Source organism: Cupressus sempervirens, chromosome 7 (assembly GCF_028749045.1).
Source record: "Cupressus sempervirens isolate cs-2001-9-10 chromosome 7, ASM2874904v1, whole genome shotgun sequence".
NCBI classification, from domain to species: domain Eukaryota; kingdom Viridiplantae; phylum Streptophyta; class Pinopsida; order Cupressales; family Cupressaceae; genus Cupressus; species Cupressus sempervirens.
This window is the reverse complement of record NC_143124.1, coordinates 798,973,911-798,990,401: the sequence shown is the minus strand read 5'-3', so window position 1 is coordinate 798,990,401 and position 16,491 is coordinate 798,973,911. Positions and strand designations below refer to the sequence as shown.

Here is a 16,491-nt window from a genome sequence, read left to right as displayed (position 1 = left end):
AGATATTTTCCATGAGATGATGTTGTGAGGTAATGTCGTGAGATGATGTCATGTCGTGCAAAGCTGTGACTTCAATATCAATCCATGAGATGATGTCGTGAGATGCCATGTCGTGAGACACCTGGAGTTGTCGTGGTTTGCAAGAGGTGAGTCATGTCATGTCGTGCAGAGTCGTCACATTCTCCTAGTTGTTATCTGCTTGACTAGTCGTGATGGCTTAGTAGCTATTCGGCCCTTATCGCTGCTCATTTCTCGTGTCGTACCTCTCTTCTCCTATGTCGCACCTCTACTGAGTTGTGAATACTGAGGGCACCGTGGTGTGTCTTCTATTGTGCCGTGGATTTCTCGAATCAGGATCTTCCTTCTTAGTTTTTGTGGTGACTGGTGCCTAACATTTTGGCAGTGGCCTGTATCTAGAGGGGGGTTACCTCGCATTTGAAAGCCATTCTAAACATCATCCAACCAAGGTTTGCTTCTATGTCTACAAGTTGCCTGCAAACCATTTGACAGAATGTCAAACCATTGTTCGTGCACTATGAACCCCCAACCTGACCCAATCACATTCCAGCAGCTACTTGATCGTATGACAAAAGTTGAGACTGACAATGCAACCCTAAAAGACGTTGCAGCATCCTTGCTCTCCCTTAAGCTCTACAATCAATTGAAAGAGGTTGAATCTAAGAATCACACTCTTCGTGATATCGTGCAGTCACTATGCGAGACAATTAACAATTTGAAACAACACGTTGACAACTCTATCACAGGTATACGGATGGATTTGAAGGAGCAACTTAACTACTGCCTACAACAGAACCAGTCACCAACCTAGATAAAATTCAAGATAACATCTGGTGCACAACGCAAATGATGGATATCCATGATTTGAAGATGAAGCAAGAGGAACTCGATAAAAAACAATGCTCCCTACAAACTGAAATAGAACAGCAGCTGAAATCATGAGCATCTATTTGCATCAACCCCATTTCTTCCTCCCCTCCTTCTGCTACTCTCTCGCGCATAAAGAAGCTAGTCCAAACTAAGATACCAGATGAAAGGGTCAGGCGTGCCCACGAGCTAAACTTGAGAGTCCACGATCTCCCTCTTCCTTGCCTCAAACCTCTTGTAGCAAGCTACTCCTTCCTTAAAGACCAACTGGATATCATTGACGTCTCACTTGATTGTGCCTAGGTTGGGTATGACAATAACCTCTTTATCTAGTTCCTTTCACTTGCTGAGAGCCTCCGAACTCTTAGGGCAAAGAGGAAACTCTTCTCTCTCCCCATCAAGATTTATCTTGATGAGGATCTCACTAAATCGCAAGTGGCAGAACTTAAGGAGGCTCGAGCTCTTGTTGTGGCTACTAGACAGAAGGGTAAATGGGCAATGATCAAAAACCTAGAGGTTGTGATTCGAGACACTTTCCCTACTAGCTAGGAGTCGAGATCGAAATAAGTCCTAAAGGCTACGGACATTTCCTAGGTGGCAGCACTCTTGCCATTCTTTCTCTCTCTTCTCCTCTCTTTCTCATTCTTTCTATCTTTGAGCTTGGATCCCTACTCTTTGTCGGAGTGGTTCTTGCTCGCTTATTCTTTTGGTTTTTGTTCTTGCTCTTTTGCAGACATTGTTTGGTGTTCTCCTGTTTGTTGCTTTCATGGTTGTATGTTCTCAATCCCATAGACCTTCGTTGGTCTTTTGTTGGATATTAATAGAATTATCTTATCTTATCTACTTGTGATCATTATGTATGATGTATGAATGTTCTTAAGCTTCAAAAAAAATATGTTAGTATATATTTTATCCTTAATTGCAAGGAATCCCAAATGGGGCATCACACTTAGTGTTGGCCCTTCTTTTACTTGGACCCAAGGATCCCTCCATACCTATATCCTCCATCTGCTCTAAATCAACAAGATTCTTCTCATGATGCAAATTTTCCAGTTTAGACAAGAGTTTTCATGTTAGCAGCACAAGACTTGGTGACATTTTGGTTGTTATCCATATGTTTTTGGAGAGTGTCTTCAACCTTGTTATCCACCTGATGTGGTTATGTTATGGTTGATCTTGGTAGTTTATTTAAGGTTGTTAAAAGTAAAAATAGCTTGGAATTGTTAACTGAATTTGCATACATTACGTATAATGTCCTCTCATATGTTAATAAATGTTATTTAAACTTATGTTGTCTTCACATTTGTATTGTTCAATTTATATTTAATGCAAATATAAATAAAGAATATTGCAACAATTTTATATCCATTTAGGTCAATATCTCACGGGTTCCTAGGTGAGGCATTACATTCCAAATATATTATAATACGTCATTGTCATTTAGTATCACATCATGTAGAAAGGTGATGCAAAGAAGGGGTTTAGGATCTTCCAGCAAACTTAGAAAACCCCTCACATTTGATCTTGGACATGGTTCAATGGTAATTTATTTAGAACTCGGTTTCTTTCCTAGTAGTACTCAAAATTAATCTAACAGGGCATGAATCTCACCAAAGACCTCATATTCCAAAAACAAAGATAGTTCTACACCCATTTGGTCATGCTCTAACTCATGAAACACATCTATTAAGGTCTTAATCTATTGTTCCCAACCAAGGATGTTTTCTCCAATCTATTTGAAAGCAATGTGTCACGCTTGAAGGGCTTCTTGTGTCTAACACATAATATGTTAGATCTTAATGACTTCCACAACCCAAGAAAACCTACCCCAATCCTCCTAGGAGTTTGAGCAAACATAATATACATGTATAGAAACCATTTCAACAGTAGTGGTGTAGGATTGTGAGTTTTGCATTGCAACTAGTGGTGTAGGATTGTGAATCTAAGATGCAACATAGTTTTAATATTAAATCACCTTATTTCTAGCATTGTTCATGTTTTGATTAATTGCTTCAATCCAGTTCACTTGCTTTATGCATAGTGTCATCATCATCCAAGATCTCTCTCTCTCTCTCTCTCTCTCTCTCTCTCTCTCTCCACTCTCTAGATACACCCACTAATCTCTCTCTCTCTAGATACTATGGGTGTGCTGTCTACCCACTCTTCAGGTGGGCTACTAGCTTTTCTACCAGTGTGCCATTTATGGCCTATCCTTGTAGTCGCCACCACCTTGACTGTTAGTCTGTTGTTGATCTCTATTGACACCTATGGGCTGTGACTGTGTAAGGGACAGAACCCTCATTTTGCTGCTCCTAATAAAAAAACATTCAACGACAATCTCATCAAAAATACTATGCACATCCATCCCTATTGGAGCCTGTGGTAAAATAGCTACTTTTCAACAGAAAAAAAACCTGTTGGAATACAACCAGCCAATCCTTGTCTAATACACTTTGTACAGACTGACAATCAAATTACCATTTGTCTTTCTGCTGAGTGTGTTAGTTCAATCCAAGGCTATTCAATCACATGATGTTCTCAACTTAAGAATAAATAAATACAAAAGTTTGATCCAATATTCTAAGGTTTGGTAAATAATACTAATTTAGGAAATGAGGATCCTTGTTATTTGTTTGGAAATGTAACTTCACAAATAGATATATGTCTGCAAATTGGATGTTAGAGTTCAAGAATTAAATTATAAAAAGTGATAAATCCCTCTTATATAAACTCAACTTCTATCTTTACACATAATATGATTAGCGCTTCAAAATGTAATCAAGCAGCTCCACAATGTGGTTTAGTTTCCTTTTTCAAAAAAATTTAAGATACTCTTTATTTGCTCACGGAAGAATACATTTCACTATGGTGAGGAAAATAAATAGAAAATTGTACTAACTATACCCTGCCCGTGGTACAAAGGTAATAAAGCAATTTCATGGTACCGTAGATGGTAACAAAAATGGCAAGCCTTAATAGTCAAAATTTGAACTTCTCACTGATAAAAGCGAATAGAATATGATCAAGATCAGCAATGTTTGTGTTGCAACTAGGATCAGTGTGGCTCGTAAGAGAAAACAATTTGATAAAATACTAAGGATCTTTGCAACTCCCTGCACATATAGAAGAAATTGATTATGTGGGTGCTGGTTGAGTTTTCCTTTCTTCTTCAGCTCCCACAGAGTTCTTACGGGTAAAGATACCAGCAATACCACGGCCCCAGGCATACTGTTCTAATTCATCAAACCTTTGTTTCAAAAGCACCAATTCACGTGCCAAATCATCATCTCTTTGCCTCAATGCCTAGTAATAAGATAGACAATATATCAAACATCATATCAAATGGACACCAGCATGGGATGCCTTTATAAGAAAACAGCAGACATTAATCAATGTAATGAAAATTAGCGAATGCATTTCTTTCCAAGAATGGCTTACAGACATTCTCCTATTGAATTAGATGCAAACTGATAATGATAAAATGAGCCATGCAAGAGAACAGAAACCATAAACGAAACAAATTAACTGTAGCACACCAGGAGGCCTACAAGTTTGAGTTTTCATGAAGGTTTAGTCATGGCTCATCTCCCATCCAAATTGTTCGTGTCCAAGAATTATATCAAAGTTAATGACTGATGTCTATCTTACGTTCAGCCGTAGTTCAATTTCCAAGGTAAATGTCTTGGTGCAAAAAGGTAGTTGCTGTGGATACTAAATATCCAGTGTAAGTGATGTCATAAAAGCATGGACAAAGATTCCTCAGTGGATCCCTTCATAAATGCTACATAGCTAAAAAGTTTAATGGGGGGCGGCGGCAATTGACAGACATACTGAGGAAGTAATTTGTCAGCCTTCACATCTGAAGAAATTTGATCAGATCTCATGTCACTGGAACTAATTTAATCAGCTTAACAGTTGCACTGCACTTTTCAATCAGTTCGAATGGACATTTACTATATTCCTTTATCTAATCTTATCTGACTGCATTCCATACAAATGTGTCCAAGGTAGGAAGTAACTTTGTGTATTTGTAACTGCCTTCCAATTTGCAAGTTAAATATCAAGCAAATGGTCGTTCTCAAGTTAGGAAAAAGTGATATTGTTGTTGGTACAAAAGGGGCTAAAAGTAGGACTTTGTTGCAGCTAAACAGTTCTAAGTAACATCAACCATGCAAAAAAAAGTTTATCAGCTGTAAAAAATGCAATTAGATTTAAATTATTTTTCATTTCAAATAGAATGCAAAATGGAAAAGATAAGAGGTTGCCAACTTAGAGTTGATGCATTGTTCAAAGTCTACAGTGCCCTTTTGCCACCAACAGAGTTTACTAAAGATTAGGATAAATTTAAGGAATATAGATGTTATGGTGAAGAATATTAAGAAAGTAAAAGAAACTTGCGATTCATAATGCATGCCATCTTTGATTGCAACGTCCTAAAGAAAAATGTAATTGTATCATTCAGTCTCCTCTTCTTTGGTTTTGTTTCATCCAAATCACCACATTACCTGTTAAGGTTATAGATTCATTCAGATTGAAATCGTCAGATTATTAAAATATATATATTTGTGTTAATCTAATTATAATTATCCTAATGTATTTGCATGACTATTTAGAGTCTAGACTAACCGTTAGTCTAAGATCGGTGTCTTAAATGTTTTAGTCAAGCCACGGAGGGCCATGACTCTCTGTGGCCTATGCCATGGGAGACTCATGTTGGTGCAGGGGCACCTATACATTTGATGTTTCATGGATAAATTTATATTTTAAATTGTCCTTAATATGGTTTCAATGTTATGTAAGGACCTAAATACCATTTGGAGTTCATTCAAATTATTTTGTAAGGCTACATAAGCCATGAAAAACATAGCGACTTACAAGGTCCTCAAAAATGTTAAGTGTTATAAAACCACTCAAATGTATCAAAATATAGTGAAAATATATTGATTGGAATCTTAAAAGTCATATCTATCATATTTTAAGGGTTTATGGAAAGTTTTAAGTAATTTGGATAATAATTGTAAAAGTTGTTCAAAAGTTGCCAAAATTGTAATGACAACTTTTACAACTTGGTGACAACTTTTTAAAAGTTTGTTCAAATATGTAAACGGGCAGTTGTAGGTTGGTTGAAGAGTTTAATGTGATTCCAAAATATATATATTTGGTCTCCAAAAGATGAAATCGTAAGTTGGAGAAGTTGGAGGAAGGATTTGGAATGGAAGAAAACTTATTTTAATGTTGTATATTTCAGTTTTCTAGTTGTTTTTTCCTGCAATTTCTTTGATGTTTTGGTTGATGCGAACTCAGTTTGAATGATACAGACCTGAAACTTATATTTTCAGAACGGTATATGAGTTAACTTTGATTTGGTTTTGGTTTGGAAGATTTTCATTACGTTTGGAAGAAGTTATGGCCGTTTTGGTGAAGACTGGTCAGATTCTGTCATAATATGAACAGTTTTTAGGAAATTGCAATAACTTTTATTTCATTGTTTGGATTTCGCTATAACTTGGAGAAAATGTTTTTAACTCAGTTTTATTGAATATCACAAAAAGGATTTGTTTAATTCTTTCATTTATGGAAGTTATTAATGACTGATTGAGGGTTTTAAATTCTGCCCTCGTTGAGAAATTGTTCTTAAAAGTTACAACAATCTTGCATTCATTTGAATGGCTTGGAAAGGATTAAAAATGTGTATCCCTACCCAAGTATTGAGTGGAATATTATATTTTAAGTTTTTGATTGATTCTATGTACCCATTCCTTGGTACTTTCTTTTTAATCCAAGCCTAATTAGGTCTATTAGGTTTGTGAACATAGTAAGGGTTAAGGAGTGCCAGAATAGAGTTGGTTCTATAACTTTAAAAATTTGTAGAAGGCCCATAAAGCACACTTTTGTTGTTCTCTCTGCATCACATGTCCCTCCGTGGACATTGACTCTTCATGTGAATACTTGTATCCTCTGCCATTGGTGACTGGAAATATTGAAATCATTAACAAGGCATAAACGATTACTTCAGTCACCCAATACTATCATCACCATAATATACAGTCTGATCTGAAAGTGGCTCAAGTCTGAGATAAACAAATACTTTGATATTTTTCTATAACGTTCATATTTTCCCTTTCATTACCTATAGATGATTTTATGCCTTATGGTATATGAACCTAACCTAAAACAACAAATTGGTATCACTTCTTGTCTCTGACTTTGAAACTCTAAATGGTTGTCATATGAATGCACAGAGTCTATGGAACAAGTTCATTTAGAGACGCACAAAAACATAGCATTGAAGAATCAAATGAAGCCCGTTCAGAATACAAATAACAACACGAGAATATAGAGAACAGGATATCCACAGCCTACATTACCAAGATGGTAATCATTCTCACTATGCTCAAATATAAATGTACAACTCTCCAAAAAATACATAGGCAATGTGGCATAAAGAAGCGTACAAGATCTCCCTCCATCGGTGTGAAAAGAGATGCATATATATAAGTGGCAAGCCAATAGTTGTGCAAGGACTGATGACTGTGGTAGGGAATGAACACAAAAGTCCAAACTTCTAGAACAAAATACAACACAAAATAGTTAAGAACATAGCACAACTTATACAAAATATAATGTATGGGGCAATAGGATCACATAAAAGTCCAACTATTCCCTCAACTAAGCACAACAAATGAAAATGGAGTAAGGTTGGGCGTGAAATCTAGGCACTATTGAAAACTGGAATGCAATAAATTTGGACAATCAAAAAAATATTCAATAAGTGCTTATCATTATTTGAACCAAATGTACATATTTAACAATAAGAATACAATACCAACCTGAGAAACAACATGGACGCATGTAATGGCTCTTCCCGCCCACTGCAGAATTTAAACACCGGCTCTGCATTGCCTCTGCCTGCTACTCGTGTGTCTGGTTTGGTGCCGCAGAATGTGGGTGCACAAGCTAGGACATCTGAGAGATTTCGTCCCCCCGCTCTGAGTGCTACAAGGATTCTAGCCCCAAATGGTATATTCCCTATTGATGTTGGCGGCACTGCTTGGGTCATGAATGTTGTTGTTGCTAATGTCTTGCCCCTTGTGCTCACAGCATCTTCTATGTCCTTTGTCAAAGTTCTCCTAGTACACTCAGTTCTCTCATGTTGTTGGCCACTAGTGTGCCTATGGGACCAGATGTTGGGTTTCCAGTGCTAGGGGGAGTTCCTTCCTATGTTGCCGCAGGAACAGGTCCCTATGGAGGACCCTCTCCTTTGGGTGCTAAATCTATTTTTGGTGCCCCCTCTACTAGCATTCTTGCTCCCGGTGTTGGTGTTTGAGGACCTAAGTCTGACAGGAGAGGGGTCCCCCCCTCAAAACTCTACTACCTCTGGTGGAAGGAGCTACACTTTTACTGCTAAATCTACCACTACCATCCCGTCTAAGGTGAAAGCTTGTCTCGTTGCTTGCACCAAGACCTCACCTATGGTAGTTTGTAGCCCTAAAGTGGTGCACAATGTGGACTTTACCAAAGTCGTGGGTTGATTGGTAGATTCGTAGGCTTTTGGCCCTCTCCCCGGATCTGCACTGTTAGGTTACGAACTCTTGGTGACCTCTTGTCTTGGTTGACATTAAGCTCTACCCTTGTGCAAAGGAGTTTTTTATTGCTTCATTTTCTTCTTCTGAAGATCCGGATTTGATTATGAACCAAGTTGTGGGTTTGGGGAAATCATTCCATTTATGCTAAGCCCTAGAAAATCTCACTAAACCACTCAATATGCATTCTGTGTGGGTTTGCCTTCTAAATCTCCAACTCCATTTCTGGGAGATGTCTTGCCTTAAGGTTGTCGGGAAGTCCCTAAGGTGGATGAAGCTATGATGACTTTGGACCAATCTTATTTTGCCTGCATCTTGGTTGATATGGATGTCTCAACCACTTCCTAGGGACATGATGCTCATGGTTGGGGACAGGCCATGGACTCAAGCGCTGTATTATGAGGGCCTTCCCTTTCGTTGTCCGTATTGCTTCTCTACTGGTCACATGGCTATTGATTGCACTCTTTTGTGCCTCAAATATGTTGCTTCTTGGTGGAAGGCTGCAAGTAATGATCATTTGACAAACTATGTTGCTGACACTCATTCTAAGTCCTCTTGAGGATTCATAGATTGCTAACAAATATGACATCCCTACAGAAAATATTCAAAATGCCCTTGCCACAGATCAAGGCCAGGCTTTCAGTTGCTATTCCAATTCTTGCTCCTGCAGCAACCCTTGCTGCTCCCCACATTTTTATTGGTGCAATGCCCTCCAGCTAGGACATATCCGCTCCCTCTACTACTACTGCTTTGAACCAACAATCTGTTGGCGCTGCTCAGCTTCTACAGCACTCAAGCAGCTGTGCTATCAGCTGCCCTAGCGGACTCCCCTTTATGGAGGAGCCTAAGAATAGTATCGCCTTGACAATTGTCTGATGGCGTAGAAAGAAATCTCACCTTTCTTCTCTTGCAGTGTGAGTTTGGCCCTTTCTGGTTCGGACAAAGGCCTTTGTGTTGTGTTGGCAGTTTATTTGTAATTTTAATCAGCACCTGTTATGTTGAGTCACCGACTACGTGTTGTTGACAACCTGACAATCTGTTGTTGGAACTTGCTTTTGTAATCGGTTAGCCCCCTAGTTATTTGGCTGCTTTTAAATACTACAGTATAACTCCTAGCACTACAATCATTGTTTGTGTTGCACATCAAAAAACTTATGTTCGGTGCCTGTTTTTCTTGATACAATGCTCCAATGGTTTGGAAAAAGTTTTCCCTCATCGATACCCTTCTATAGTTTTTCAAGATATGAAATTGACGTTAAGACCCGAGTTTGTTTCTGTGAGTCTATTTAACTTAATCGATGCTGAACACCATGACCATTTGCCATGAAACTGTTCACCTCATTTTCAATGCTGAATGAAAACTCAACATTTCTTCTTAGTGATGAAATTTGTGAATTTACCACAATTTTCTATGCTAGTGAAAAACTCAGTATTATTTTTGAGCGATGGAATTTGCAGAAAAGACTATTCAACTTATGTCTTTGACAGTCCTGTGAGTAGCAACTGGAGAACCCAAGTTGATGGTGTCCATGAGTAGTCAAAAACTGTGTCAGCCACACCATGTGTTCTGAAAAGTGGATTACTCAGACTAGTTTCAGCCATGAGTAACTCAAAAGTGTGCTGAAGCATGCACTGAATGGACTGATTTTCTATTATGCTGAAAATCTCTTTCATGCAATTCATATATATCAGTGAGGGTGCTCGCATATGCTAGCTTTTTGGTGATTTCTTTTACCTTCTGCAGACTTCATTCGTACTTTCATGCTCCATATCTACAAAAGCATTTCATATTACTCGGTTGCAAAAAATTTCATGCAGTGTCATGCACCATTATTGCAATAGCATTTTCATACTACATAAGCTCTACTGCAAACTGCACATTCAGGGTCATGTTTCTCATTGTTATTAGCATTAATATCTCATTGGCCTTTTTCTAAGATTGCACCTACAGTGTCGTGGGTTTGCACATGTGATTTCTTACTACTCGACTGTGATTCATTTGTATCAATGTCACTATAATCTACAAGAAAAAAGCCATACTAGGCAATCTAGTTTCCATTAGCACTTGAGGGTGATAATACCTTTATCAGGTTGTGCATTCTTTCAAAGTTTTCTTGCCATTTTGTTATATTAAAAGGCTCTGAAAGTTATAGTTTGGGATTCTGAAAAAAACATTGATATATATTAGATAGAACCAGATGGACTAACTCCAAATTGAATGCCTTGTTTGCATAAGTTTATTGCATAAAGAATGCATAAGGATCAAAGTTAATTATTGCATACTGTTATGATTGTTCTTTCAGAAATTAGATCAGAATTGGAAGGATCTCTAACCCCGTGCAATATTTATACAGGGGAATCTTCAATATGCCTCTAAGATAAAATGAAGCACTCTCAATCAGTTAAGGAAACTGATAATAAATAACACGAAATCATTAAGTAAATATATGTCATAAACCTAAGCTGTGGCCAAAAAGTAATTGACTGTGTTAAACAGTGATTGTTCAAGGATATAGACAGCCAAACTGAGATTCATCAAGGATGACCAGCAAGGTCGAGATGAAGAGTGTGAGCTGATAGTAAATGAACAATGAGTTATACCAGCAAGATAAGAGGAAGAAATCAGAACTAAAATAAACAAGTAATGAACTTAAACAAGTATTGTAGATTGAGTCAGCTCATAGTGATCACAAGGTACTAATCTTGTTGTCAAGTCGAGCAGTGAGTGATCGGGTACAAATTGTCCATTTAAATCCATGGCCAGGGTAGGTTTAGTGGCATGCTTCTTGTTGTGATCACCAGAGGTCAGTGTTGCTAGCAGTTGGATAGATGGGTTGATGGGAAGGACTCCATAGCCTAGCTCACTGCCTAGCTGACACTCTAACACCCGGATGCTCAGTGGAAGGACAGGGGTGTCCCATGCCTATCCCGGGTAGGAAGGGCTTTTCTCGGTTGAGATTGTGTGGGGAGACTTAAGGGTCCGATATTGGGAGGTTAAGCCTCTGAGAATGCTTCTCCTCTCCACTAAATGCCAAGTCTTGCACAAGACAAAGATATGATCTACATTCAAGTTATCTTCTTTTTAACAGGTACTTTATTTTTATGTATTTACCTTTTCAGTTGGATATATGTTAGTTGATTAATATCGTTAAATCATTTACTTTCTTTCAATGGACTAGGATTCAGTTAATCTAGCATAATCGATGATCCCTTTCATTTGAATACATATAGTAGTAGTTATAACTGCTTTCATGTGTATATGTAAGATATAGTTTATTTTGTTTATAATTAATTGTTTATTTAGAAATGGGAAAAAGTAGTATGTTACAAAGACCCTCCCTAAATTTTCAAACTTTTTGGAATTGATCAAGCTAACCACAAACCATCCAACCTAATGCTGGGAAACAAAGGTATCACTCCCTGTAGCCAGAGACACCAAGATAAAACAGAAACCACAATTTTTGGAGAACAATACAGCAAGCCCTTGTGCAAATGATTGCCTTAGCAACTCTAGGTGTAATCCATAACAGCTACAAGAAACCACAATTTTTGTGCAAAAAATCATCAAAATCCTCCAATGATTTTTTTTTTAAATAGTTGAAAACGCCTAAGACTAGCAACACCAGTCATAATTTCCAAAAACGAATTTGAGGATAAAATCAAAAAAACTAAACACGATTTTTTAGGATTAGAAATGATCAAAACTCGACACAAAATCTGAGACAAATCATAATACAAAACTTTTGTATTTGAGTAAAAATGCTAAGTTACTGGTTCGGGTTTGGGAATGGGTTCAGATACGAGAACCCAATACTGGGGTTTGTGAAAAAAAAATTATTATGGTTTGTATGGGTTCAAGTGTGTCTATGTGTTTGGAGGCTTCATATGGGGTCATTTTAGGGTTAGCAAAAATTCTGTTTTTTAATGTTTTTTTGGGCCACCAGTCTGATCAATGACCCCGCCTAGACCCAGCAAAGACCCCACACAAACTGAAATCCGGTATCAGAGGTTCTAGGGTGAGAATCAGGTAACTAAGGAAAAACAGTAAAAACCTTTTACAAAACGACTTTTAAGGCAAGAACTTGCACAAAACGCTCAATAATTTTTCGAGGACAAATTATAAAACCCCCACAGAATTTTTCAAGGTAAAAAATTAGAAAACACAAAACACCATGATTTTTAGGACAAAATCATGCAAAACCCTCCAACTGCAGCAAATGAAACAACCTATCATAGAAAATTTCACACAACAAAACTCCAAACTTTGCATGGTAAAATACCCTAGAAAACAACCAAACTTCATCGCACGTAAAACATTACACACTTTGTGTGATGACAGCACATGCAACTCACAAAAAACACATCCAAGTACATGCAACCCACATAACCTTGGGCTTCCCTTGAGGGAGTTGGAACCAAACCCACTCTAAACCATGTTACAAAGCTTGATAGTTTGATATTAGACAATGGAGACAAAGTCTCCTTAAATAGAAAACTTAAAAGTACAAGACGATGTTTCTACACAAAACAATCGATAACTGAATACAAAAATAAAAACCAACTAATAAAACTAATCTCACTAAAGACACACTGCATTATTATTTTAAAATATTGACCATGAAACTATAAGTAAACATTATTCTAATACAACAATCATCCTCACTGATAGAAGGTGCTGTTCCAGTCATCAGAAGCTTAAATTAGTCATATAAGGTGCTGTAATGGTAATCAAAAGGCTATATCAATCATATAACGTGTTGTCTTAGCATTCTGAAAGATTATGCCATTCATCTAAGGTGTTGTACCAGTCACCAAAAGGTTAACCAGAGTATAAGGTACTCTTCCAGCAGTCATACAAGGTGCTATCCCGCTTAACAAAAAGTTAGACATTGTGTTGTACCTGTCTTAAGAGAATGAATAAATCAGTTAGAGTGCATTATGAGTGGCTATATTTCATATCTATCACTGTTCACTTGTGGGTTGATTTGGGAAAGTGGTAATTTTGAAAATTCTTTTTCCCAACTTGAATTATGTGGTTGCAATCATTCTTTCCATCTTGCAATTAGGTAAGATCAATGTCATTGCTACTTTCATATTGATTTCTAATCAGATTTGAGTGGGACTTAAAGTTATTTGAAGGTTTTGGTGAAGTTTCCAACTTCGTAGTTGCAATATATATTTGCGTTACAAGTTTTTGTTGCTGTTTCAGTTGTGTATTCTATAAAAATAAGAAAAATACCAATAAAACAAAATTCATATAAAGGGGACATTATGGTCTGTTATTGCTAGGTTTGCTCAAACAAGTTTTAGTCAGCCCTGCATATATTACAGACTTGTACTTCTGTGTAGTAAGATGGCCTCTACTGCTTGCATACACAAAAAATCTAGCTACTTGATTATAATCTCAACTGCAAACATGACTGACCCTCATGATGATGTCATTTTTTGACTCATCAGAAAGTGACCTCCATTAAGTATTAAAGACTTCACAAAAATAGTTATATACTCACTTCTAGTTCTTGTCTGCGAGCTTCTTCCTTACGAGCTTCTGATCTGGCACTCCTCTGTACTTCAAAGATTACAGCAGCGCCCCCAACCTTGTGAAGTGGAAAACCCAAATCAATCACATCAAGAAATAAAAACAAACAAATATATATATATATATACTGAATTTATGAAACCTGCAAACTTTAGACAAGTCATCAATAAATGTCACCGTCCACTTTCACTAAGCACTAGGCAAGGAATCCTAGGATACAATTTAGATTGATAACTGCTGCTGGAACCCAAAATTAACCTACCTGAATGTTCATACCTATTTATAGCTAAATAGGTGTAAGAAAACATAATTTCCATAGCTAATAAAATTCTGAACACTCATCTAAACACCTGATTCAACAAGCACATAGCAAAGGATATCAGGTTTTGATTAAATGAGAAAATATTACCGAAAAGATAAAAACTTCTCCAACAAGATCTGTGGCAGCCTGTACAGCTTTCTCCTCATTCAAGGGGCGAACTTCCACATCAGTGGAATGTCCATAAATTCGCCTTTGCAAGTTTGTAGAAAATTTATGATTTGCCTGCACATGAAATAGCCACATTAATGCAATGCAAGAGCAAGGCCATCAAGATATGATGACAGTGATTGAGTTGCTGGTAAATTATACAAAATTGCTTTGAAAATAGTCTATCAAATTACTATAGATAATTCCCTTAATCAATAATTATTTCTCAAGATGCCAAATAACAAGCATCATGAAGACAGTAGAGACAAGAAAAAGATAGTGATGGACATATAGGGGTTTGTTTATACATTCTTGGGCACATAAAAGTAAATATACTGTAAAAGGGTCTGGAACAAGGAGGAGAATATCTTCTTTAAAGTCTTCTCATGGCAGCTCCTCCATCTCCAATCTAACCCCAAATGCATAAATGTTTACTGTACTCTCAAAAAGTCAAGTTTATCACTATAATTACAACTCTGAAGTAAATATCATCATGTAAAATTGCAAATACAACTTAGCTTGTACTGGCATACATCATCACATATTATATAGAATCAAAATATATGTATTTAATTTATGAATAAAAATAGGAAAGCAAACAGATATAAAAGGGGGAAATTTTCTTTTTAAATTTCATTTTAGCAAGTTTAAGGGATTCGGTGTAATAATAACAGGGTATACTCCAAACATATTAACCAAGATTCAGATCCCCCAATGCAATGAGGTAGCCCATTATACCAGTTGATATGTGACAAGGTTAAGGTGCAACTGTTATAGGGTACATTTGAATATACACCGCGTTTGATATTCTAAATAATATGGTCAAAGCATACCCCATACCCTGTTGAAGACAGGCATAATCTCAACGATATCTCACCTAAGTTACTGAATTGGGACTGTGTCTGTGTCTGTACAGTGGTCCGGTATGGCAAAGAATATCTAAAGGCTGTATACATGAAGGGTACATTCATGAAAGAATATATAAGAATCATCAATAATTAATATATAGTATATATGCAGCCTTAAAACAGGAGTTAAGTTCTGAATATAAAATATCATATATATGTTACATAATAATATCAAAAATATTACAAACACAGCATACTAATTCAACATCAATTTGAACAACCAATAAATTAATATTTGTTTATTTATGCTATAAAGTTAGACAGCCATAAAGGTTGTGAGACTTCACAGATATGCAAACTTCTAAATTTGCAAATTCCTTCTATTGCGAGCACAAACCTTGCAATAATTATACAAACAGAGAGGCAAAAACCTAACCGGACAGACAACGGTAGGGTTTCCAAAGGATGGAGAACGACAGCGCGAATTCAGAATGTCGATAACTCAGCCAACAAGAACGCATACAAGATAGGCTCTGCTTCTAAATTTATTAACAGAAATGCTTATCCACAAAAGGTGAAGGACTTTAGCATAAATTGCAATAACAGCTTCGAGATCTTATCAAACCTCCATGAAGAAAGGGGAAAGGCATTACGCAGTCATGGGTATACCAAGACTATCATAGCAACTCTACCTATCCAACCAAAATAAAGAAGGGCAACCCCGATGGAACAATTATCAGTGATCCACCAAAAATTCCCTGGCACTGAACATCAAAAGTTGTCCTGGAGGATAAAACCCGAAATATGCAATGCTCATGGAAATCAGCAAATAAAGCGAATAGTGCAATAAATCATGAAAATGAACTGACCCTTGCGAATTAGATGGTGTTATTTAACAGAACACAGTATGGGAAAACGATGCATAACTTGCCATCTGCAATATCGATAATCTTTCTCCCTATACTGGTCACTTTGATGCCCTAGCAAAGATGGATCTAGACAGTATAACAAGAAATAAGCAGGATCAATTCAGTAAAAATCATAAAATCTTCTCACCACCTCAGGTAAGATCCAGATCAGAAAAAGTAGATGCAACTGAATTGGAAGAGGAAGGATGGATCACAGTAAGGTGTCAGAATCAAAATCCTAAAAAGATTATAAGGCCCG

General features: G+C 37.0%; 1 protein-coding gene across 1 annotated transcript in view; it reads right to left on the bottom strand.

The window, feature by feature from the left end:
* Nucleotides 1-3,578: 3,578 nt before the first annotated feature.
* The window catches only part of LOC149549779 (Optic atrophy 3 protein (OPA3)), a 34,670-nt gene continuing 21,757 nt past the window's right edge, over nucleotides 3,579-16,491 (bottom strand). Inside the window, exons 2-4 of the mRNA XM_089793042.1 lie at nucleotides 14,417-14,551; nucleotides 13,979-14,065; nucleotides 3,579-4,188 (exon numbers count right to left, since the gene is read on the bottom strand). Coding sequence (XP_089649168.1) covers nucleotides 4,021-4,188; nucleotides 13,979-14,065; nucleotides 14,417-14,551 — 390 coding nt within the window. The 3' untranslated portion in view covers nucleotides 3,579-4,020. The remainder of the gene's footprint in view (nucleotides 4,189-13,978; nucleotides 14,066-14,416; nucleotides 14,552-16,491) is intronic.